At 49.7% G+C, this 25,084-nt stretch overlaps 1 protein-coding gene across 3 annotated transcripts in view; it reads left to right on the forward strand.

Moving 5' to 3' along the window:
* L3MBTL1 (L3MBTL histone methyl-lysine binding protein 1) overlaps positions 1–25,084 on the forward strand; it is a 420,932-nt gene that overhangs the window by 333,890 nt on the left and 61,958 nt on the right. For all 3 annotated transcript variants that reach the window (XM_069243749.1, XM_069243751.1, XM_069243750.1), the window contains 2 exons: positions 1,799–1,848; positions 2,847–3,004. In XM_069243749.1, the coding sequence (XP_069099850.1) occupies positions 1,799–1,848; positions 2,847–3,004 (208 nt within the window). The remainder of the gene's footprint in view (positions 1–1,798; positions 1,849–2,846; positions 3,005–25,084) is intronic.

Consider the following 25,084-nt stretch of genomic DNA (forward strand, 5'->3'; position numbering starts at 1 on the left):
GGTCCCCTTCCTTTGCAGGTCCTCAGGTCCAGGAAACCATCTTCAGTGCTTTGCAGTCTGTTGTGGTCTTTGCAAAATCCTTTATCACGACTCTAGTGTGTTTCTGGGGAAATAGTAGTACTTTACTCCTACTTTCCAGGGTCTTGGGGTGGGGTATCTTGGACACCCTTAGTGTTTTCTTACACTCCCAATGACCCTCTACACACTACACTAGCCTTGCAGTCCATTCGTGGATCGCATTCTACTTTCTTAGTATATGGTTTGTGTTGCCCCTAGGCCTATTGCATCCTATTGTATTCTACAGTGTTTGCACTACTTTCTGACTGTTTTACTTACCTGATTTTGGTTTGTGTGTTTTTTTGTGTATTTTACTTACCTCCTAAGGGAGTATATCCTCTGAGATATTTTTGCCACATTGTCACTAGAATAACGTACCTTTATTTTTAGTAACCCTGAGCATTGTGTTTCTTATGATATAGTACCTATATGATATAAGTGGTATAGTAGGAGCTTTGCATGTCTCCTAGTTCAGCCTAAGCTACTCTGCTATAGCTACCTCTATCAGCCTGAGCTGCTAGAACACTACCGTGCCGGGAGAGCCTTATTGGGGATTTCTGTGGTTTTAATAAAGCATTTATCAATTCTAAGTGCTTTTGGGAAAGCTATGGCTTGTGAATGGGAGAGCCAAAATAAATGACTCTTATTAGGTAACAGCGTGAACAATGTGACCACCACTCTAGTATGGCCGATAGAGTTTGCGCTATTGGCACTGTGAGCTATGTCAGGGCCATGGCTGCCATGAGGACGAAGGAGAGTGACAAAAGAAAAAAATAGTTTGCCCAAGCTGAAGCATATCGTGCAATAATCCATGTTACAGGGCCAGCCTGCCAGGCGGTAACAAAAGTGCCCCAGTGCGGGACAAACGTTAAGCAATTACCAATGACATCAAGGGATTTTTGAAAGGCAAGCCCACAAACAAGTGAAAGTTATGGGTGTGAGGTGGACATGGTTAAAAGCCCACAATACTTACAACAGGTCGAATCGCTTGCATGCTCGAACTAAAAATAAATTAAGAAAAACATATAGAGACTGGCTCCAGGTAAATTGCCTGTTAACTCATTGCATGAGTGACCAGGAAGGTTCATGGATCTTTAGACTAACTAACCCATCATACAAAAAACAGAACTCTATTTTACAAGGGGTAATGATGTACAGGGTAATCATGTATTTCAAGGTCACTAGATGTGAGTACTGCTGAATCCATCAAACACTGAAATACGCCTAATTATTAAGTAAATAGTTTACTCAAAGTGCAGATCACGTTAAGAGGATCGCCCTGATTATGAGTTGTCCTGAGTTCTCGCACTTATGTTCCAATTGTGTGTGGTTGACCGCCTTAGGGCAATTACCGTGTATGAAAAAATTTGCACTCTGTTACATTTTGGCAGGTCAAACCTAACAAAATGTAAAATAAGTAAATAGTACTGTATTTTCAGAGAAAGGCAAATTTTTGTCAGTAAGCACCAACATCTTTATGCTATTCCCCAAAAATACAGAATAGGTATGATTTATTCTTCCAGTCAATTCCCCAGGAATCGGATTTTTTTTAATGCAATAAATAGCACGTCACCTCTGGAGCACTCAGAATGAGGGCCTGTAAGTAGAGCGCATAGAGCTGGTAGAGGTGATCATAGTTGATCTCACAAGAAAATATTTTCTCCATTTATATTAGCATTTTGTACATTGAGTGGAAGTGAAAATGGTTCTGCTTGAGGAAGTTATCTCTTTGTTTTTTTAGAATTGGTCGACCACCAAAGTATCAGAAGATTCAGCAAATCAACTTTCAACGTGAGTGTTAACTTCCTTCCGTGCATGAGTATCCCATAAATGCAGTAGACATCTGTTTGTCTTGGATGAGATGTTCATTCTTATCCTCTTTCAGCAATTATGCAATTTCACAGAAACATAGACATTTTAAAAACAATATAGAACTATAATTATTATATAATTATAAAAAATACTTTTTGGAGACTTTGGGGGAGGTTTACTTTCTCTAGAACACTTTACATGAAGTGGGTAAATGATGTACAGTAATATTCATTTCTGGTTGTATTGTATATGAACAGGTAGACTTAAAATCACTCTTCTGGTAAGCCTCTTCATTTTGCCAGAGAACCTCTGACATACAATACCCACATCTTACATTTTCCTAAATCCAGCCTCTTGATTTGGAGATCACGTCCAGGTTGTCGAGGGCCTTTGAGAGTGACACAAATATTCCTCTCTTTTAGAGACAGCCGCTTACTCTAGTCTTCTGCTTGCAAATGCTAACAATACCTTTGCTTAGATATAACAGTTTAATTACTCAGCATTATGTGGGGAGAAAGCAAAATCTATATGAGGAAATCTATCTGCTTCAGACTTCTTGGCTTTTCTTTCACATCCACTGATCATACTCAGGTGGTGGCAGTCTAAATCTTGATTAGATTTGGAGCTTCACTCAGCCAAAGGTCTGGAGCAAAGAGATGGCACATAAGTTGGTGAGGACATTTTTGTAATATAGACATAAAATGCATATTTGTTACTTATACTGCAACACTTCTGTGTTTATTTTCCAAGGGAGCTCTCAAAAGTACTTCACCATATGTCTTTAGGGTAGCAAGGTGGTATCAAAGGGTGATCATAGGAGAACCTCACCCTGTGTTCCTTCCGTGAAGAGGTGGTTTTGAGGAATGGCCCTAAGAGAACCTCATCCTGTGCCCCCTTGTCGAAAAGGGTTGGCGTTGTGTATCCAGTGGCACCTTCTGTTCTCATTTTAGTGTTCTAATCCACACTTTACTTTGCAGATATTTCCACTGAGAGAATGCACCAGTCACTCTTCATGTCGGCCTTATCTGCACGCCCAGACCGATCCCTCTCTCTCTGCTGGCAGCAGCACTGCAAGCTACTTCCCGGAGTAGCTGGAATCACGGCAGATGTAGTTGCCAAGTGGACCAGTGACGAGGTAAGATCTTGACTCTCCTCTAAAATTGGAACAAAGATGGAACCATTGTAGTAGAGTGGCCTTATTCCATCACAATTAATGTGGTTGCCTAAGTGATACCACTCTATTTCCCTGTTGGCAGCAAAAACGTTTCTAGGCAATAATCGAGGATTGGAAGACACTGTAATATAGGTAATGAATATTTGTATTTTATGCAACATTATGCAACATTTTATGCTTAACACCCTATGTGTAGCACTGTGGTGCTTGCCCACATGTGTACTATGCTACATCATGCAGATTGTGTGGTTGGGCATGTGTTGTCTTTGTTTTGACCCTGTGTTGGAAGTGTTCCCATGTCATGCGTGATGACCACTGAGATGTGGTTATCATGGTATGGGACACATTATGTAGCAGTATGATGGATGAAGAAGTGTGAGAGAGATGCATTTCAGTTTATGGTTTTTAGTAAGCTAAAAACTTTGATTATCTCTGCAGCTCCCTTTATATTGTTTCTTACAAACACAAGCCTATATGTATTGCCTTTTGGCAGAGGGAATCACAGCAGGTCACTTTGGTGTGCAGCCCTGCTTCAAGGGGAAAGGGCAGGAATGGGCCGTATTTAAGCAACATGGTGCATTCCTGTCCATTCCCACTGTACTGGGGCACCTTCCTGTACAAAACAATTGTGGGAGGCTTTTTTCTGCGGAATGCAGCACACATAAAAAGAGGAAAAAACAAGGAGAAATAAAGATATTTATCCTTGTTGCGTCTTCTCTGGGGAGGGGTAAGATTTTAGTGCATCTCCAGGTTTACAAGCTCTTGTAAATCTGGGGATGCCTCAAAATCCATGGGTGCTGCATGGGAACACCCACTGCAACGCCCATGGAATGCCTCCCTTGCACCAAATAAGGCAACACAGTGATTTGTGCGGCTTCGTCTTACTCCATATCTATGCAGCCATTCAAAGCCATAAAAAGTGGCTCATAGATATGAGTTCAAGGTTTGCACCGCCGTTTCTTCACAGAAAGTGAAGAAACTGTGGTGCAGGTGACTCAAAAATATGCCCCTTAGTCCCCTTAGACAGTTACTGCACTGGGATGCCCATTCTCGGTTATTCTATTTCAAATTTATATCCCTGAACAGGCAAAAGTTGGAGGGAGACATGGTTTAGAAATCTGCTGGGATGGACTTTTCTTCCCATTTCTTATTTTCATTGTGAGATGTCAAGAATATGTCATAGTAAGTAGCTAGTTGGAACATGCAGTGGTAGACTAAATTAAAGTCCTCCATTGGCCAGCGGCATGTAGCAGATCTACTTAATTATTCCATGCCTGTTCAGTTGGTGATGGGTGGTTTATTGCTGTGAACCAGTGAAGTTCTAGGTGACAGACATGACTCGCAGCGCTTTTGTCTTATGAGAGTGTGAGTGCTAAGTAGTAAAAAGGACTTATTACGGAGCCTGTCTGAACTTCAATTTTCTGTCTGACCGCTGTATGTTATGGTTTTGGTAGTAAGTTGAGCCAGGATGGTTATATATTGTATTGTAATTGCAGTTATTTTGTGCTTACAACCTATGACAAGGCATTGAAGTGCTTTATGCCAAGAAGCACACTGCTCAAAAATGCAAGGTTTATGTTTTTTCCATTGTTTATTGTTGATTGATGGGATTGTGCACTTAATGAAACCATTCCATGCATTCCACACATTGACTCTAGTTTCTCTGTAGTAGATAAAATTATTAGGAGTTAGGTGCAAACCTTAGCAGAAGGGCAAATGTAAATCTTGCAAATGATTGGAAGTATTAATGGATGAACTACAAGTGATTAGGTATTGTTATTTTCGAGTGCATGCCTTTTAAGCAACAGGTTGTGTTTTTCTAAATTAGTCTGGGTAATTTTCAGAAATATAATAATAGGGATTAAGGCAAACATAAATGTGATACAGAGTGAGGAGGCAAGCCGAAGATGTAAAGTAAGGGTAAGTTCATTTGAAAGAAAAAAGAGACAACATTCAGAAGTTTTAAGTGAAGGTCAATATTCATGTGAATACCAAGGAAACTTTTTTAGACTACAAGCAGTTTCAGCATGCAAAACTGTAAAGAGAACCAACATTACTTGTACATGAAATATTGCTACATTAGGCACTTTTGATAAGCACTAGAATCAGGTGAACCGTCCATCCCCTGGAAGGCTACCACTTTACTGCACCTTTAGCAAGAACAACTGATCAGCTTCAGGACTGGAAGCACAAGGTAATGGCTGGAAGCTTAAAGTGATGACTGGAAGCATATGTAAGTCAATATCAAGAGATTTCGGCTACAAAACTTACAGTTGCATATTGCTCCCGTGGTGCTCCACATTGCAATAGGAATTTGGCAACAATTATGTTATTATGGCTACCCAATATCCTAAATCGCTGTTGCAGTCTGTTATTATACTCTCCTAGAAATGTAAAGTTTGGAGCATGTGTGGCTGAAACTTAATTAATGCTCCATTAGAGTTGGTTGTGTGTGTTATCCACTCACCTATCAGATGCCTATCTCATTTGGAGGTGGATGCAACTGCATTGTTTCTGAATACAGAGTCTCAACCAGATCCACCTTCAGAATCCTTTTTGTGAAGGGTGCTCTTGCTTGGTATCTGCAGCATATTGGTATCATCTGTCAGTTGGTCCTTTTTTGTGGCACTTTCAGCACCAAATTAGGTATGTTTTGTTCTTTTTACATCTTATCAAACCATATTCAGTAGCAACTGAACAGTTGGCAGGGGCTAACATACTTCTTTGTGTGGTGCGGGTCAGAGGATAAATCTTGTCTTTCTGTGGGACGTGGCTGGGCCGCAGGCAAGATGGCTGCATGAAGCTGAGCTCTGGAGACCCAAACAACTTACCTGCACCAATCCTCGATGCTGAGATTCCATTCTACATCTTTCCGGCAGTGACTGTTCCCTCCATAACCTGATGGACCTGCAAAGGCGATTTGGACCAGGCGATGTTCGCTTGTAAGATGGTAGGCCCTTTGCACACTCGGATGAGACCCAGAACCCCAGCTGCAACAGGGTGGAGAGATGGCTGTTTATGCTGGGGCCGCCTGTGCTCTCCCAACCCTGCCGTTAGGGGGGAACCAGCAGTTGCATTCAGAGGCACTGGCCCCTGCAACAACATCATACTCCTAGGATTCTTATTTGATGCAGTTGTGATCTAATGGGAGAAATTTGGCGCTCAAGGCTATGAGGTTAATATTGAGTTGTACCTCAATTAACACACGGTGCACCCTTGGAGGACCACACCCTAATCCCCAACTGTGTGGCAATCCATACAGCTCATAATGATAAACAACAAGAGGCATTTGTTATATCTACAAAGTTAAACAAATAGTACAATGATATCTGCCATAGTCACTGTAAATGCCCAAAATCGTAGAACAACATCCCATGTATCTCTGGAATGGTGAAATGGACACACACAAATTGAAATGCAAAACAAACTTCAGTATGGATCCAAATTTCTTGTGCTTTAATAACAATGTCCAATTTCAGTTCAGTTAGTATTGGCGAAAATTGCCATACATAATATTTCAATCTGCTCCATGGCCAAGTATCAGTGTCCCAAACCGTTCTATCCAGTATTTTGCCATACGTGATGTTCCATTTTCACCCCACAGCCAACATGTGTTTTGTCCGGGGGATACCCCGTTGACTTCGTCAGGGCTGCAATTTCATCGGAGGTAAACATGTGAGTGAATGTAAGCAGTCAAATTCTAAGATAATATATAAAACCCGTCACCAGATCTCCAGAAGGTGAGATGGATAATTGTAAGTTACTAGAAAGAACATGCTTCACATAAAACGCAAACTCTGAGTAACAAACCATAGATAGTATCCTCAAACTAAATCCGTAAGTGAGCATTCCCAAGGAATACCTCATTACATAGTTTAGTGATAGGATATTGTGATATTGGAACACAAATGTGCAAATCGAAATGTGACTAATGCAAAAATTCTTCTCTCTGAAGAGTATAGCCCCTAAGCATCCAGCCCGAATACAAAGTGTAAACTCTCTTGCAACATATAGTCCACTGTTACACATGCAAGCTGTTGCCAGTACCAGAGTTACCTGTATAATAGGTCTACTGTATGTCACAGAAATTGGAGTACTGTAAATATGAGCCGTCTGTTATTGAGCCCCAATGTATTCTGCTTCATAGACGCCCTTATTTTAAGGTTAATGTCGATTTGCCAAATAATATGTAAACATTGAGAACTCAGTGGCGCTGCCACTTCAACTCACATTAGCTCTGTCATTAGTGTACTGCTAAATGAACGCCCTTAGTTGCAGGTTATAAAACAGTCTAACCCAATAATGCATATACATAAAGAGCTCAGTAGCGCTAACACTGAGAATCACATTAGCTCAGTCAATAGTATATTACCCGCAATATACAGGGAGTGCAGAATTATTAGGCAAATTAGTATTTTGACCACATCATCCTCTTTATGCATGTTGTCTTACTCCAAGCTGTATAGGCTCGAAAGCCTACTACCAATTAAGCATATTAGGTGATGTGCATCTCTGTAATGAGAAGGGGTGTGGTCTAATGACATCAACACCCTATATCAGGTGTGCATAATTATTAGGCAACTTCCTTTCCTTTGGCAAAATGGGTCAAAAGAAGGACTTGACAGGCTCCGAAAAGTCAAAAATAGTGAGATATCTTGCAGAGGTATGCAGCACTCTTAAAATTGCAAAGCTTCTGAAGCGTGATCATCGAACAATCAAGCGTTTCATTCAAAATAGTCAACAGGGTCGCAAGAAGCGTGTGGAAAAACCAAGGCGCAAAATAACTGCCCATGAACTGAGAAAAGTCAAGCGTGCAGCTGCCACGATGCCACTTGCCACCAGTTTGGCCATATTTCAGAGCTGCAACATCACTGGAGTGCCCAAAAGCACAAGGTGTGCAATACTCAGAGACATGGCCAAGGTAAGAAAGGCTGAAAGACGACCACCACTGAACAAGACACACAAGCTGAAACGTCAAGACTGATTTTTCTAAGGTTTTATGGACAGATGAAATGAGAGTGAGTCTTGATGGGCCAGATGGATGGGCCCGTGGCTGGATTGGTAAAGGGCAGAGAGCTCCAGTCCGACTCAGACGCCAGCAAGGTGGAGGTGGAGTACTGGTTTGGGCTGGTATCATCAAAGATGAGCTTGTGGGGCCTTTTCGGGTTGAGGATGGAGTCAAGCTCAACTCCCAGTCCTACTGCCAGTTCCTGGAAGACACCTTCTTCAAGCAGTGGTACAGGAAGAAGTCTGCATCCTTCAAGAAAAACATGATTTTCATGCAGGACAATGCTCCATCACACGCGTCCAAGTACTCCACAGCGTGGCTGGCAAGAAAGGGTATAAAAGAAGGAAATCTAATGACATGGCCTCCTTGTTCACCTGATCTGAACCCCATTGAGAACCTGTGGTCCATCATCAAATGTGAGATTTACAAGGAGGGAAAACAGTACACCTCTCTGAACAGTGTCTGGGAGGCTGTGGTTGCTGCTGCACGCAATGTTGATGGTGAACAGATCAAAACACTGACAGAATCCATGGATGGCAGGCTTTTGAGTGTCCTTGCAAAGAAAGGTGGCTATATTGGTCACTGATTTGTTTTTGTTTTGTTTTTGAATGTCAGAAATGTATATTTGTGAATGTTGAGATGTTATATTGGTTTCACTGGTAATAATAAATAATTGAAATGGGTATTTGTTTTTTTTTTGTTAAGTTGCCTAATAATTATGCACAGTAATAGTCACCTGCACACACAGATATCCCCCTAACATAGCTAAAACTAAAAACAAACTAAAAACTACTTCCAAAAATATTCAGCTTTGATATTAATGAGTTTTTTGGGTTCATTGAGAACATGGTTGTTGTTCAATAATAAAATTAATCCTCAAAAATACAACTTGCCTAATAATTCTGCACTCCCTGTAAATATACACTTCAGAGAGTAAATGATAGATTCAGTAGATCAAATGCCACTAACATACTTTCTACAGTGACCTACCTGAGTGTGAAGAAATGTATGGTACACGTTCGATTTCCGGCATTCCGAACGCGAGTACGCATAGGAATAACTTCCCGCTTCGGTCTTATCTCAAAGACCCACAGTAGAAAAAGGACTAAAGAACTCTTCCCTGTCGGGTGCAATTATCGCGCGATTACGGACACACCTAACAACAACATGAAACAAGCATTTACAATGCAACGGGTCTCGCGTTTGCTCATGTTAGAGCTGATCGCGTTGTAAACTCCTAACCCGACTTTTCACCTATCGGGCAAAAGTGCATTTGTGTACACCACCCGAAAAAGTGAAATTAACTATGTAAAGCGCTGGACTTCTGCCAAGCGAGATCGCACTCGTAAATTAGAGAAAAAGAAGTCCACGAGCCAGATGGAAAACAGCGAGCCTCGCATGTTTTCTGTACTTGGTCGCTGCGCTCGAGGAGGGCTAGCCACCGGAAAAGGCATGACATATGCTTGCCTTCGACTAATGAAAGCAAGCAGATTTTATTAGGCAAGCCCACGAACCAATAAAAAACACTGACGTGAAGTTGACAGGGCTCCGAGCCCTTTTCTAACTACAAAAGCGTCTCGCTGCGATACGCATGCGCGAGCGCATGCAATGCAGGCTCAACCCTAAAAAGGGCTCATTCAAAAAATTAGCGACCATCGTGGGAGGGAAAGATGCAGATACCTTACGAGAATTGCTACAGAACTGTGTTGTTCACGGTAACACATTGAAACTTGAGTGACTATCTTGGATATAACCTATATATTATAAGATGTCCAAACACAGGTAGTGTATACCATCAACATATTACATATATGCTATACTGTTCGAACAACTACCACACTATATGGTACCTGCTGTCCACTAAGACCTAGTCTAGTGGCAAAAAACAACAAAAGGACTGCAGAGTTCCTATCGTGTAAGCATCAATCTTCGAACTGAAAAAAACGATCCCATAAAAGGAGACTGATAATTTATAATTGTAATTGTCTTATGACAATTTTATCGCAAAAAACAATATATACTCAAAAGGAAAATCACTACCAAAAACATACTGGTTTCTATATAAGAAAGAGAACGAAGAAAAAAGAAGGATTCTGATGGATACAACTACCTGTGGATTCCTCACCTAATGATTCCTCACCTAATGAATACTCCCATGGCGCCAGCATTCGACGGAAATCTTCTTCCTAGCTTCTGCACGTCGACGAGGACGTCACATTAGCCCACGCGACGCCGTCTGACGTCATACAGGCAATAAGAGGTCCTCGCCGACGTTAGTTCCCTTTTTTCTGTGCATTCGAAACGGTTATCTTTGAAGGAGCTACTGTTACTTTCGAAGTTACAGTGTATTTTTCTACTGCGTGAATTTTCTCTGAGGGTATTATGTCTCAGAGGAAGTCGGGTTTCAAGACCTGTCGGGAGTGAGGGGGCAAGATGTTGTTACTGACCCTCATTCCGACTGTTTATGGTGCTTAAGCTCCGACCACGACGTCGCAACATGTGATTCATGTCAACACATGAATCCGAAAGCCCTAAAAGAACGAGAGGCTAAACTCTTCATGGCGAAGTCAAAAAGGAAGGAGAAGCAGCATCATAGGAAGTCCTCCTCACCGAGGTCTCATCGGCGTCATCGAGATTCCCGGCGCCGTAGGGATTCACGGCGCCATTCCAGCAAGGAGTCTTGTTCGAGGTCGCCTTCGCCTCGACGTCGAAAGACTTGGGAGGTCAGTCCCACAGTCACACCACATCCGTCGACGCCGTTGCCTTCTCCGGCTTCGCCGACTTCGCCTGGGCAGACTTCTTCAGTGATTGAAGTGACGTGTTTTCTCCGGCGTCGCAGACGTCGAGGCTGGCGTTGGGGTCGCCTTCGATCCAGGCACCCCAGTATCCGGCTTTTCCTGCCCCTGGAGCCGATAATACCGCATTTTTGAATGCGATGTATACCATCTTTCAGCAGATGGCTCCAGGCGGTGCTCCAGCTGGTCCTTCGGGGCCGTTGGCTTTCACCTTGGGTGCTCCAGCGCCGCTACGGCCAGCACCCTTTATGCCCTTTCTCCCCTTAGGGAATTTGGGCTCGGCGCCGGTGTCGACTCCAGTGTCCTCTCCGGTCGCTCCAGAGGTTTCGGCCCGGAGGTTTACATCCCGTCGACGTCGGGGTTTCGACCAGTGACTCCGACAGGACCATCGGAGACTCCGAGACGCGCCTCTCTTCGTCCGGCTCCTACCTCGGCGTCGAAGCTGCCTGTGGCGCCGGACATGGCGTCGGATGGATCCGGAGATCGGCGTCGATCCTCGACTTCGGCGGATGCCATGTCGACGCCGCGTATCGAAGAAAGGCTGCATTCTAGAAGACGTGCTCTCCGTCTCTTGGAGGAGCAGGAATACCAACGAGTCCTGGAGGAAGGAGAGATTGAGGACTCTGGCGAAGGTCTTCATGGTCTGGATACAGCCAGTGGGCTGGATACTTCCCCTGAGTGGGACTTGTCATCTGCAGGGGAGTATACTGAGGAGGCAGCTACTTTTCACGCTGTAGTAAGAAAGGCAGCTAACTTTCTGGAACTGCCTTTGCCGGTGGCGGAGGCGAAACAGAATTTGTTAACTGAGGTCCTACATCCGGCCTCTACTGCAGCGGAGCCTCTTTACCATTCAATGAGGCTTTGCTTGATCCGGTGTTGGAGGTGTGGAAGAAGCCAGTATCTTCCTCGGCTGTTCATAGGGCTATGGCCATGAGGTATCGGGCTGCGCCATCTGATCCTGGCTTTCTGTCCAGACACCCTAAGCCGGAGAGTTTGGTGGTTCAGGCCTCCTGTTCTTCTAGATCTGCGCCTGGATCTTTTCCGACGGTGCCGGGGGACAGAGACTCCAAGAAGTTGGATTCACAATCCAAGAAAATATTCTCGTCCTGTAGCATGGCGTTGAAGTCCACCAACGCGACTTGTATCTTGGGGAGGTACATCTATGCTCTTATGGACGACATAACATCATCACATACAGAGCTTCCCCAAGGACTTTTAAACATTGTTTCAGATGCCCAGGCTGCCGCAACCCAGATTATCCAATCTGGGTTGGATACGACTGACTCAGTGGCTAGGGCGATGGGCACGGCTGTGGTTGCAAGGAGACAGGCTTGGCTCCGCAACTCAGGGTTCTCTGCGGACGTGCAGTCGACCCTGTTGGACCTCCCGTTTGATGGGGACAAACTGTTTGGAGCCAAAGCGGATTCGGCCTTGGAAAGGTTTAAAGAAAGCAGGGCCACAGCCAGGTCATTAGGACTGCAAGCCCCTTCTTCTGCCTCCTCCAGATTCTTTAGGAGGTTTCGTGGATTTGGACGTGGCTCTTCCTCTTCTTCCTTTCGGGGGAGATTCCAGCAACCTGCCTCTTCTCTCTCCTTTATATCAATTAGAGGGCGGGGTAGGGCCCGCACCAGGGGAGCCTCTCAGCAGCACTCTGCCTCTTCCTCGTCCTCTGGAGGGGTGCAGCAGGGGAAGCAGCCTTAGGCTTCCACCAGTTCCCACTCACTCCTCTCCTGTAGGGGGAAGGTTACGGCATTTTCTTCACAAGTGGGAGGCTATTACATCGGACACTTGGGTTATCAGCATTGTGGGAAAAGGCTACACTCTTCCCTTTCGGGAGTTTCCGCCCCCCATCCCGCCCTGCCCATCTTATTGTTCAGAAGAACACCTCCTGTTGCTAGAACAGGAGGTTCAAGTCCTCCTATTAAAGGGCGCAGTGGAGTTGGTCCCAGAGCAGGAAAGGGGTCGAGGTTGTTACTCGAGGTACTTCCTGATTCCCAAGAAGGATGGTCGGTTGAGACCAATCCTGGACCTGAGGATCTTGAATTGGTTCCTCAAACAGGAAAAGTTCAAGATGCTGACCCTAGCTCAGGTGCTTTTTGGCGTTGAACATTGGAGATTGGATGGTGTCTGTCGACTTGCAGGATGCTTATTTTCATATCCCGATACTCAAGTCGCACAGGAAGTATCTCCGGTTTGTGGTGGGGTCGCAGCACTATCAGTTTGCGGTCCTCCCGTTCGGTCTTACTTCGGCACCCTGAGTCTTCACAAAGGTGATGTCGGTGGTTGCGGCAGAGCTCAGAAGGAAGGGGATAGCAGTATTTCCTTACTTGGACGACTGGTTGGCCAAAGCCAAGTCCCCGGAGCTTGTGTCGTATCATCTGCAGTCAACAACCCAGTTGTTGTTCGACCTGGGCTTTTCGGTGAACGTGCCCAAATCTCACCTAGAGCCCTCTCAATGCCTCCTGTTCATAGGGGCAGTACTGGATACAACATTGAATCGAGCCTTTCCTCTGCCTCAGCGGATTCAAGATATTCAGGAGTTGGTTCCAATGTTTCGAAATGGAGCGGTCGTTGCAGTCCTCAAGGTCCTTCGTCTGCTCGGTCTGTTTGCCTCCTGCATACTGTTGGTCACGCATGCTCGCTGGCACATGAGGGCTCTTCAGTGGTGCCTCCGAAGGCAGTGGTCTCAGCACAAAGGAGATCTCGAAGGTTCTGTCAAGATCTCCAGAGATGCTGCTGCGGACTTGAAGTGGTGGATTGCGGGCAACAATCTTTCACAAGGAAAGCCGTTCGCGCAGTCACCACCTGTGACCACGGTCATAATGGATGCTTCCACTCTAGGGTGGGGAGCTCATCTGGGGGATCTGGAGATCAAAGGGCTTTGGTCTCCAGAGGAACAGATTTTTCATATAAATCTGTTGGAGTTGCGGGCTGTACGTCTGGCTCTCAAGGCCTTCCTCCCATCCCTTCGCGGTCAGTCGGTTCAGGTCCTGACGGACAATACTACAGCGATGTGGTATATAAACAAACAGGGAGGAGTAGGATCGTACCTTCTCTGCAGAGAAGCTCTTCGACTATGGTCCTGGGCAAAGGACCATCAGATTTGCTTGGTAGCAAATCATCTGGCTGGAGTCTTGAATGTACGTGCGGACAGTCTCAGTCGCCATTTCTCGGCCGACCACGAGTGGCGTCTCCATCCAGATCAAGTTCGTCTGATCTTCCACATGTGGGGGTTTCCTCGGATAGATCTGTTTGCCACCCGGGAGAACGTGCACTGTCCGTTATACTGCAGTCTCCAGTATCCGGTGCAGGGAGCTTTGGGGGACGCGTTTCAGAGAACCTGGTGCGGCCAGTTGCTTTACGCGTTTCCCCCCATACCCTTGATTCCTCGAGTGTTGAGGAAAATTCGCCAAGACCGGGCCCAAGTAATCTTAATTGCTCCGGATTGGCCAAGGAGGGTGTGGTATTCCGACCTTCTCCAACTCTCACTGTGCCCTCCGCTCCGTCTCCCTCTCAGGGCAGACCTCCTCTCGCAGTCGCAGGGGCAGGTTTTACACCCCAACCTCCAGAGTCTGCACCTTCATGCCTGGAGATTGAGCGGGGCAACCTGAGTTCCTTCTCTCTCCCGCCTGATGTAGTGGATGTTATCTTAGCGGCCAGGCGACACTCCACTAAAACTATCTACGCTAATAGGTGGTCTAAATTTGTGGTATGGTGTGGAGAGAGACAGATTGATCCCTTATGTGCTCATTTGTCAGATGTTTTATCTTTTGCTTTGTCTCTAGCGCAGAAAGGTTGTGCAGTGGCTACTATTAAAGGTTACTTGTCTGCCCTGTCAGCCTTCATTTGTCTTCCAGACCAACCATCGTTATTTAAATCCCCTATTGTTCTTAGATTCTTGAAGGGTCTTCTAAATAAATATCCTCCAAAGCCATTCGTTATGCCTCAATGGGATTTTTCCTTGGTCCTGACTTTCCTTATGGGGTCCCCTTTTGAGCCTATGCATTCTTGCCCCTTAAGGTACTTAGGGGGTCATTCCAACCCTGGCGGTCGGTGATAAAGCGGCGGCCAACCCACCAACAGGCAGGCGGTAAAAAAAAAATAATTCTGACCCTGGCGGAAACCGCCACTTTAACACTCCGACCGCCACGGCGGGACAAACAAACAGCGCGGCGGTCACCGCCAACAGGCAGGCGCAGACAACGTACCGCCCACCCTATCACAACTCACCAATCCGCCACCTTTTCCGGGGCGGGAGCCCCGCCGATAAAAACACGGCGGAAACAGACTACGAACGGGAAAACGCTCACCTCTATACACTCCACGAGGAATCTGGACAGCATGGAACCCGAATTGAACATCCTACCTGCTGTCGTCTACCTGCTCATCTACCACGAGTACGAACTCCGGCGGAGACGACAACGGTGAGTACCGCACCTACGACACAGGGGAGGGGGGAGGAGGAATGGTTACGGGCACACACATACGCAATACACCCACCCCCAACTATCTACACACCAATGCAGAGCACCAAGTCACAGTGACACCACCCAAACCCCCCGGAATAATGAAAAGACATAATTAAATTGAGAAACTAAATTTATGTATAAAATAGGTTCATTGAAGTCATGGTAAAATAGCAAAATGAATTATAAAAAATCAAGTAAAAACATTGCGTAACCGATAAACAGAGGCAATAAGTCCTGCACAGTCACTGAAATTTCAACTGTCCGTGGGCCAAAGTGTATCAACACATGGGCAAAGCCCACACAGGAGACCTGAGTCCGTTGGAGAGAACACTGCAGGGGCATCAGATGATAAAACTACAGGCACCTCAAGGGGAAGGGAAGGGGGGGCACCACAGCCACATGAGTCCACGACGCCAGATCCACGAAGGGGCCACCATGCCCGCTGTCCCATCCTGGGGAGTGCAAAGCCACAGTCTTTCAAGTCTATACAGTGGGTGGATTGCCCACTGTTCAATCCTGGGGAGTGCAAAGCCACAGTCTATCAAGTCTCTACAGTGGGTGGATTGCCCACTGTTCAATCCTGGGGAGTGCAAAGCCACAGTCTCTCAAGTCTATACAGTGGGTGGGTTGCCCACTGTTCAATCCTGGGGAGTGCAAAGTCACAGTCTATCAAGTGGATAACAGTCTCCACAGGTAATGGAGGAGGCAGGGTGGCCCGAGTGAAGCGTGAACAGTAGCTCAACACAGAACCGACACTGTCATTGGGCCAGCGGTGCTTGAGACGGCGGTGCCCAGCGGAGCGGTGCTTGAGACGGCGGGGCCCAGCGGAGCAGTGCTTGACAGGAAGGGCCCAGCGGAGCGGTGCTTGACAGGAAGGGCCCAGCGGAGCGGTGCTTGACAGGAAGGGCCCAGCGGAGCGGTGCTTGAGACGGCGGGGCCCAGCGGAGCGGTGCTTGACAGGAAGGGCCCAGCGGAGCGGTGCTTGAGACGGCGGGGCCCAGCGGAGCGGTGCTTGACAGGAAGGGCCCAGCGGAGCGGTGCTTGAGACGGCGGGGCCCGGCGGAGCGGTGCTTGACAGGAAGGGCCCAGCGGAGCGGTGCTTGAGACGGCGGGGCCCAGCGGAGCGGTGCTTGAGACGGCGGGGCACAGCGGAGCGGTGCTTGACAGGAAGGGCCCAGCGGAGCGGTGCTTGACAGGAAGGGCCCAGCGGAGCGGTGCTTGAGACGGCGGGGCCCAGCGGAGCGGTGCTTGACAGGAAGGGCCCAGCGGAGCGGTGCTTGACAGGAAGGGCCCAGCGGAGCGGTGCTTGAGACGGCGGGGCCTTGTTCAGCGGTGCCTTTCTGCACGGCGGGGCCCTGTTCAGCGGTGCCTTCCTGCATGGTGGGGCCCTGTTTAGCGGTGCCTTCCTGCACGGTGGAGCCCTGTTCAGTGGTGCCTTCCTGCACGGTGGCGCCCTGTTCAGGGGTGCCTTCCTGCACGGTGGGGCCCTGTTCAGCGGTGCCTTCCTGCACGGTGGGGCCCTCTTCAGCGGTGCTTGTCCAGTCATTCAAGGGAGTCAGACCTGGCCAGGACTCCCTGCTCAGTCGCCCTCCGACCGTGCAGTTGCTGGACCCTTCGGTGACGGTGTCCTGGGCCCTTGGGTGTCCTCCCTCACACCCGGGATGGGGCTTGTGGGGCCCTCCTGGTCCGCGCTCCTGCTGGCTGACTTCTCCGCCCTGCTGCCCTTGCCCTCCTTCGATGTGGCTCTCTGGGCCTTGCCTCCCCTGGATGTTGTGGCAGGTGAAGTGGCAGAACTTTGGTCCTTGGGGGCAGCCGTGTCAGTCTTCTCGCGGCGGCCCCTTACTTTACGGGTCCTCTTTCCAGGGGGGGGGCTGGCTGTCCCCTTGCTGCTGACCGATGTATCACTGCTGGCAAAGGGTGGACTCCAAAATCCATGCACTACGGTGACACTTGAAGCCGGGCTGGTGGTGGCTGAGGTGCTCTTGGGACTCTTAGCAGATGGAGGGGGTGGGTCAGGTGAGGGAAAGAGGTTAAGATTGGAGAGGTAAACTTTTTTAGGACCAAGGTAAAGGGTAGGTGTAGTGGTTATGGGAGTGGAGGAAGAGGATGTGGTTGTAGGAGAGTCAGGTGTGCTGTCCTTGGGTGAAGGTGCATGGGCTGGAGGCTGTCGTGAGGTGGTTGGCTGTTGGGTGGGTGGCTGCCTGCGTTTGTGTGTCTTGGAAGAGGGGGTGACAGACACAGTGGGAGAGGACACAGGGGACGTGTAAATGGCAGTGGGGGTGGTGACTGCACGTGTGCGGACTGTACTGGAGGGTGTGCTGGTGATGGGTGTAATGGCTGATGGTGGTGTGCATGCCGGTGTGAGTGGAGACGTCACAGGGAGGGAGGAGGGAGACGAGGAGGAGGGGGACACAGAGGTGGTAGTGCCTGTTGGCATGTCTGCATCTGGGTGTTGCTTGGGTGAATGTTTGTGTGATCTGTGGTGCTTATGTCTGGATGAGCTGCCCTTGGGTGTTGAGGTGTGTGCAGGCTGGTCTGATGGTGTGGATGGGATAGGCAGAGGAACAGGAGACAGAGACAGGGTGGAGGCAGTTAGAAGAGGGAGGATGGAAACAGGGACAATGGCTGCCGTCAGTGCTGAGGCCAGAGCATTGAACGATCGTTGACGGGCAGCCTGACCCGAATGAATGCCCTCCAGGTATGCATTGCTACGATGCACCTCCCTCTCTACCCCCTGGATGGCATTCAAAAGGGTAGACTGCCCAACAATGATGGTCTGTAGGAGGTCAATGACCTCCTCACTGAGGGCAGCAGGGGTAACTGGGGCAGGGCCTGAGGTGCCTGGGGCGAAGGAGATGCCCGCCTTCTTGGGCGAGCGGGCACGGAGCGAAGGCTGAGGGGCTGCTGGGAGGGTGGAGCTGGTGCGCTGGGTGGCGGCTGTACCTGTAGAGGCGGGGGCACGGATGTTGCCGCCACCGCTAGGGAGCTCCCATCCGAGGACGTGTCGGTGTCGCTGGTGTCACCACGGGTCCCCGTTGTGGTGCTCCCCTCGCCCTCCGTATCACTGGTGCCCTCGGTGTCTGTGCCATGGCCCACCGGGGCCTTGTGAGTTACAGCTCCCTCGTGCTCCGGTGCCAATTCTCCTCCGCCTGATGATGCTAATGCACACATGCAAAAGTAGATAAAGAAAAAGGGTGGGGGGAGAAATAAAAACAGGTTGAGTGCATGCATTGTCAACACCGTTGGCGGAGTGGACAGACACAGGAGCCTCATGCACTAAGCCGCGCAATCGGGGTACACTACTCAGTACTTGTGACTAGGCCAACAGGTCTAGGGACAACAAATGCGCACATGGGTGATGCAGGACCATGGATAGCTGTACTTGTCACCCTACAGAGGTGGGGGGTGGGGGCACAGGGCCATGGCTAAAGGAGAGGACTACACTACAGAAAGCGCCCTGGCCTAATGTCACCCACAGCCCTCCTCCCCCACCCAGGCACCTCCACTGCGTGTAAAGATAGCTGAATGTGCTGATACTCACCCCCTTGTGTCTGCTGTGATGTCCTCACGCGCCCATCCAAATCTGGGTAGGCCACCGCCAGGATCCGGGACATCAGGGGGGTCAGGGTACGACTGGCACCCCTCCTAGGTTGGGAGGCCATCCCCAGCAGTGACTCGGCAGTCTTCCTGGTCCCGCGGCGGATGTCCTCCCACCTCTTTCGGCAGTTGGTGCCCCGTCTGTTGTGGACCCCCAGGGCCCGGACTTCCTTGGCGATGGCACGCCAAATGTCGACTTTCTGATGGGCGCTGACCTATTTGACATGTACAGGGTGGAATAGGAAATATCATCATTTTTCCGCATGTTAGATGTGATTGGCCTCCCCTCCCCAACCTTGCCATGTGGCACATGCTCTCATCTGTCGTGCCTTGCACTCGTCATTCTCTCCCCACCCCACCATCTTCTATCCACCCCACTCAACACAGGCATAGCCCATTCAACGTGCACCCTGTGTACTAACCTGTTGGTCTGGAGGACCGTAGAGTAGCGCATACTGGGGGAGGACCCCATCCACTAGTTTCTCCAACTCTTCAGAAGTGAAGGCAGGGGCCCTTTCCCCAGTCGCAGCAGCCATTGTCTCTTCCAGACCGAGGTCACAGCAGCACTTGCAGTATAGGTCCTCTCCTGTGGATGATCAGGTCTTGAGTGATTAATCAGATATAAAATGGCGGTCACGTCCGCGGCGGTGCGTACCGCGACCGCCGGCGCACCACGTCATTGGCTCCTGAAACCCAAAGGGGTCAATGTTAACCAGTGCGGCTTCGCACAGCGGTCTTCGACCGCCTACCGCCACGGTGTGCCACGCCAGCGCATTGACCTCACATCCCATTGTCACACTTCACAGGTCAGGCAGCCGCCATTTCAAGGGCCCACATGGCTTATTTTCTACTGCGTCACACAGGCCTAGGCCTTGCATTGCCACACATACAAGCCTTTCAATGACTAGCGATTCTTGTACTGTGCAAGCTGTGGTTACGTACCTGTGGGTTTCTTGACTCTATACTCCATGTTGTCCTTCCTAGGCACCGTCCGCTGGGACTTGCGAGGAGAAGGATGAATCCTCCCGTGTACCGACCGCTGGTGGACCTGTTGACAATGGAAGAACGCCATATTATACTCCGATACCGACTTGACCAAGCCACTATACATGAACTGTGTGCTTAGCTGGAGCCAGCCCTGATGTCCCCCATCCGCCAACCCACAGGAATTCCCCCTCTGGTGCAGTTTCTGTCAGTACTCCATTTTTTGGCAAGTGGATCATTCCAAACAACAGTGGCCATGTCATCAGGGATGTCTCAGCCTATGTTTTCTAAGGTTTTGTCAAGAGTGTTGTCTGCCCTGATGAAATACATGCGGAGCTACATTGTTTTCCCAGAGGAGGCTGATTTGGCCACTGTGAAGGGTGATTTCTATGCCCTTGGACATATCCCCAACATAATTGGTGTCATTGATGGGACCCATGTGGCTTTAGTACCCCCAAAAGACAATGAGCAGGTCTACAGAAATCGGAAAAATTACCATTCGATGAATGTCCAGGTTGTCTGTTTGGCTGACCAGTACATCTCCCATGTAAATGCCAAGTTCCCTGGGTCAGTGCATGACGCGTATGTCATGCGAAACAGCAGCATCCCCTATGTGATGGAACAGCTACAGAGACAACGTGTGTGGCTAATAGGTGACTCTGGTACCCCAACCTGCCTTGGCTATTGACCCCAGTGAGGAATCCCCGGACCAGGGCAGAGGAACGGTACAATGAGGCCCATTGGCGAACTAGGAGGATCATAGAAAGGACTTCGGTGTCCTGAAGGCCAGGTTTAGGTGCCTGCATATGACAGGTGGATCCCTAATGTACTCACCAAAGAAGGTGTGCCAGATCATCGTGGCCTGCTGTATGCTTCACAATCTGGCATTGCGACGCCAGGTGCCTTTCCTGCAGGAGGATGGTCCAGATGGTGGTGTAGTAGCAGCTGTGGAGCCTGTGGAGAGTGAAGAGGAGGAAGACGACGGGGACGACACAGACAACAGGGACACAGTTATACAACAGTATTTTCAGTAGCACACAGGTAAGAATCACCCACGCCATTTTACATTTACTTAAGGCCTCCTGCATCTCTACTTTCTGTGTTTCCCCCAGTTCCTTTTAACTGATTTTTGACTTTCCCTTCCCTTTTGAGAGCTGTATGACCCAGTGCGTGACTTCTGCTTTGTTTGCCCATGGACTAAAGCTTATTGACATTGGTATGTTGTCATCACAATTTAACTGAACATAATTGAACCGTTGTGTGTAATACATTTGTTAAGAATACAAGCTGACTCCAGAATATTTTCACTGTAAATAGTGATTTATTTTTAGTGCTACATATAGGTCCATGATAGTAAAACGGTGATGGGAGGGGGTGGAGTAATGTCCATGGCAGAGTCCAGTTCTCAGTTTCACAGGTGCATTGTCCATATGCCTGTGGAAGGATGGAGCAGGGGCAGTTTAAGGTTGGACAGGGTGACAATGTGGGACAGTGGGATGACATCAGGGGGTATCTTATGCTGGCGGGGTCTTGGCGTCCTACTCTGTCTTCTTTTGTGATCTCAGGTTCCGTTTGCGGGGTGGTTGTTCTTCAGCAGGAGGTGGGGTTCTGGTGGCCTGTCGTTGTGTGGGAGCCTCCTGTCCACTAGCGCCGGCGGAGGTGGTAGGCTGTTCCTGGTCCTGGCTAGTGACAGGCGCCCTGTGTGGTGCCACATGGTCCCGCAATGTGGTTTCTATCCGGTTGAGGGCCAGGACGATGGTCCCCATTGCGGCCCCGATGTTCCTGAGTTCGTCTCTGAACCCCATGTAGCGTTCCTCCTGCTGTGCCTGGATCTCCTGGAACCTGGCCAGTACCGTCGCCATCGTCTCTTGGGAGTGGTGGTATGCTCCGATGATGGTGGTGAGGGCCTCTTGGAGAGTGGGTTCCCTGGGCCTGTCCTCCCCCCCCTGTCGCACAGCAGCCCTCCCAGTTCCCCTGTTTCCCCGGGCCTCTGTCCCCTGGACGGTGTGCCCACTACCACTGCCCCCAGGTCCCTGTTGTTGTTGGGTTGGTGGGTCAGCCTGGGTGCCCTGTAGTGGCGGACACACCGCTGATTGACGCGTCCTGGAGACAGAGGCATGGGCCCGCTGGGTGGGAGCTGTGCTGATATTCCCAGAGGGGGTTGGGTCTGCTGTGGCCTGTGTCCGTGTGTGGGGAACCGACTGTCCAGAGGCCCCCGATGGTCCGGGCTGGTCATCAGGTTCTAGGTCGACAGAGCTGCTGTCATCACTGGGGGCCTGTTGTGGGGGTGGGATGGACAAATCTGAACCCTCCTGGCCGGTGTGTTGGCGTTCGGGCCCTGCAGGGGTAAAAGAGTATGGTTATTGCTATTGTGTATGCCATGTCGTGCGATTTGTGGGTGCCCTTGTCCCCCAGTGCTGGCCTTCCCTTGTGGGTTGAGATGTGAGGGTGGTTTGGGGGGGTGGATGGGTATGTGCAGTGGTCATGCATAGGTGATGGGTGTCTATGGTTTGTGTTGGCATTCAGGGATTGGTGTTGGGTTGGGTGGGTTGTGCTGGTGAGACTTGGCAGGGAGGATGTGTGCTGGGGGGTTGGGGGATGCACCTCCCTCTCTACCCCCTGGATGGCATTCAAAAGGGTAGACTGCCCAACAATGATGGTCTGTAGGAGGTCAATGACCTCCTCACTGAGGGCAGCAGGGGTAACTGGGGCAGGGCCTGAGGTGCCTGGGGCGAAGGAGATGCCCGCCTTCTTGGGCGAGCGGGCACGGAGCGAAGGCTGAGGGGCTGCTGGGAGGGTGGAGCTGGTGCGCTGGGTGGCGGCTGTACCTGTAGAGGCGGGGGCACGGATGTTGCCGCCACCGCTAGGGAGCTCCCATCCGAGGACGTGTCGGTGTCGCTGGTGTCACCACGGGTCCCCGTTGTGGTGCTCCCCTCGCCCTCCGTATCACTGGTGCCCTCGGTGTCTGTGCCATGGCCCACCGGGGCCTTGTGAGTTACAGCTCCCTCGTGCTCCGGTGCCAATTCTCCTCCGCCTGATGATGCTAATGCACACATGCAAAAGTAGATAAAGAAAAAGGGTGGGGGGAGAAATAAAAACAGGTTGAGTGCATGCATTGTCAACACCGTTGGCGGAGTGGACAGACACAGGAGCCTCATGCACTAAGCCGCGCAATCGGGGTACACTACTCAGTACTTGTGACTAGGCCAACAGGTCTAAGGACAACAAATGCGCACATGGGTGATGCAGGACCATGGATAGCTGTACTTGTCACCCTACAGAGGTGGGGGCACAGGGCCATGGCTAAAGGAGAGGACTACACTACAGAAAGCGCCCTGGCCTAATGTCACCCACAGCCCTCCTCCCCCACCCAGGCACCTCCACTGCATGTAAAGATAGCTGAATGTGCTGATACTCACCCCCTTGTGTCTGCTGTGATGTCCTCACGCGCCCATCCAAATCTGGGTAGGCCACCGCCAGGATCCGGGACATCAGGGGGTTCAGGGTACGACTGGCACCCCTCCTAGGTTGGGAGGCCATCCCCAGCAGTGACTCGGCAGTCTTCCTGGTCCCGCGGCGGATGTCCTCCCACCTCTTTCGGCAGTTGGTGCCCCGTCTGTTGTGGACCCCCAGGGCCCGGACTTCCTTGGCGATGGCACGCCAAATGTCGACTTTCTGATGGGCGCTGACCTATTTGACATGTACAGGGTGGAATAGGAAATATCATCATTTTTCCGCATGTTAGATGTGATTGGCCCCCCCCTCCCCAACCTTGTCATGTGGCACATGCTCTCATCTGTCGTGCCTTGCACTCGTCATTCTCTCCCCACCCCACCATCTTCTATCCACCCCACTCAACACAGGCATAGCCCATTCAACGTGCACCCTGTGTACTAACCTGTTGGTCTGGAGGACCGTAGAGTAGCGCATACTGGGGGAGGACCCCATCCACTAGTTTCTCCAACTCTTCAGAAGTGAAGGCAGGGGCCCTTTCCCCAGTCGCAGCAGCCATTGTCTCTTCCAGACCGAGGTCACAGCAGCACTTGCAGTATAGGTCCTCTCCTGTGGATGATCAGGTCTCGAGTGATTAATCAGATATAAAATGGCGGTCACGTCCGCGGCGGTGCGTACCGCGACCGCCGGCGCACCACGTCATTGGCTCCTGAAACCCATAGGGGTCAATGTTAACCAGTGCGGCTTCGCACAGCGGTCTTCGACCGCCTACCGCCACGGTGTGCCACGCCAGCGCATTGACCTCACATCCCATTGTCACACTTCACAGGTCAGGCAGCCGCCATTTCAAGGGCCCACATGGCTTATTTTCTACTGCGTCACACAGGCCTAGGCCTTGCATTGCCACACATACAAGCCTTTCAATGACTAGCGATTCTTGTACTGTGCAAGCTGTGGTTACGTACCTGTGGGTTTCTTGACTCTATACTCCATGTTGTCCTTCCTAGGCACCGTCCGCTGGGACTTGCGAGGAGAAGGATGAATCCTCCCGTGTACCGACCGCTGGTGGACCTGTTGACAATGGAAGAACGCCATATTATACTCCGATACCGACTTGACCAAGCCACTATACATGAACTGTGTGCTCAGCTGGAGCCAGCCCTGATGTCCCCCATCCGCCAACCCACAGGAATTCCCCCTCTGGTGCAGTTTCTGTCAGTACTCCATTTTTTGGCAAGTGGATCATTCCAAACAACAGTGGCCATGTCATCAGGGATGTCTCAGCCTATGTTTTCTAAGGTTTTGTCAAGAGTGTTGTCTGCCCTGATGAAATACATGCGGAGCTACATTGTTTTCCCAGAGGAGGCTGATTTGGCCACTGTGAAGGGTGATTTCTATGCCCTTGGACATATCCCCAACATAATTGGTGTCATTGATGGGACCCATGTGTCTTTAGTACCCCCCAAAGACAATGAGCAGGTCTACAGAAATCGGAAAAATTACCATTCGATGAATGTCCAGGTTGTCTGTTTGGCTGACCAGTACATCTCCCATGTAAATGCCAAGTTCCCTGGGTCAGTGCATGACGCGTATGTCATGCGAAATAGCAGCATCCCCTATGTGATGGAACAGCTACAGAGACAACGTGTGTGGCTAATAGGTGACTCTGGTACCCCAACCTGCCTTGGCTATTGACCCCAGTGAGGAATCCCCGGACCAGGGCAGAGGAACGGTA

Source organism: Pleurodeles waltl, chromosome 7 (assembly GCF_031143425.1).
Source record: "Pleurodeles waltl isolate 20211129_DDA chromosome 7, aPleWal1.hap1.20221129, whole genome shotgun sequence".
Taxonomy (NCBI): Eukaryota; Metazoa; Chordata; class Amphibia; order Caudata; family Salamandridae; genus Pleurodeles; species Pleurodeles waltl.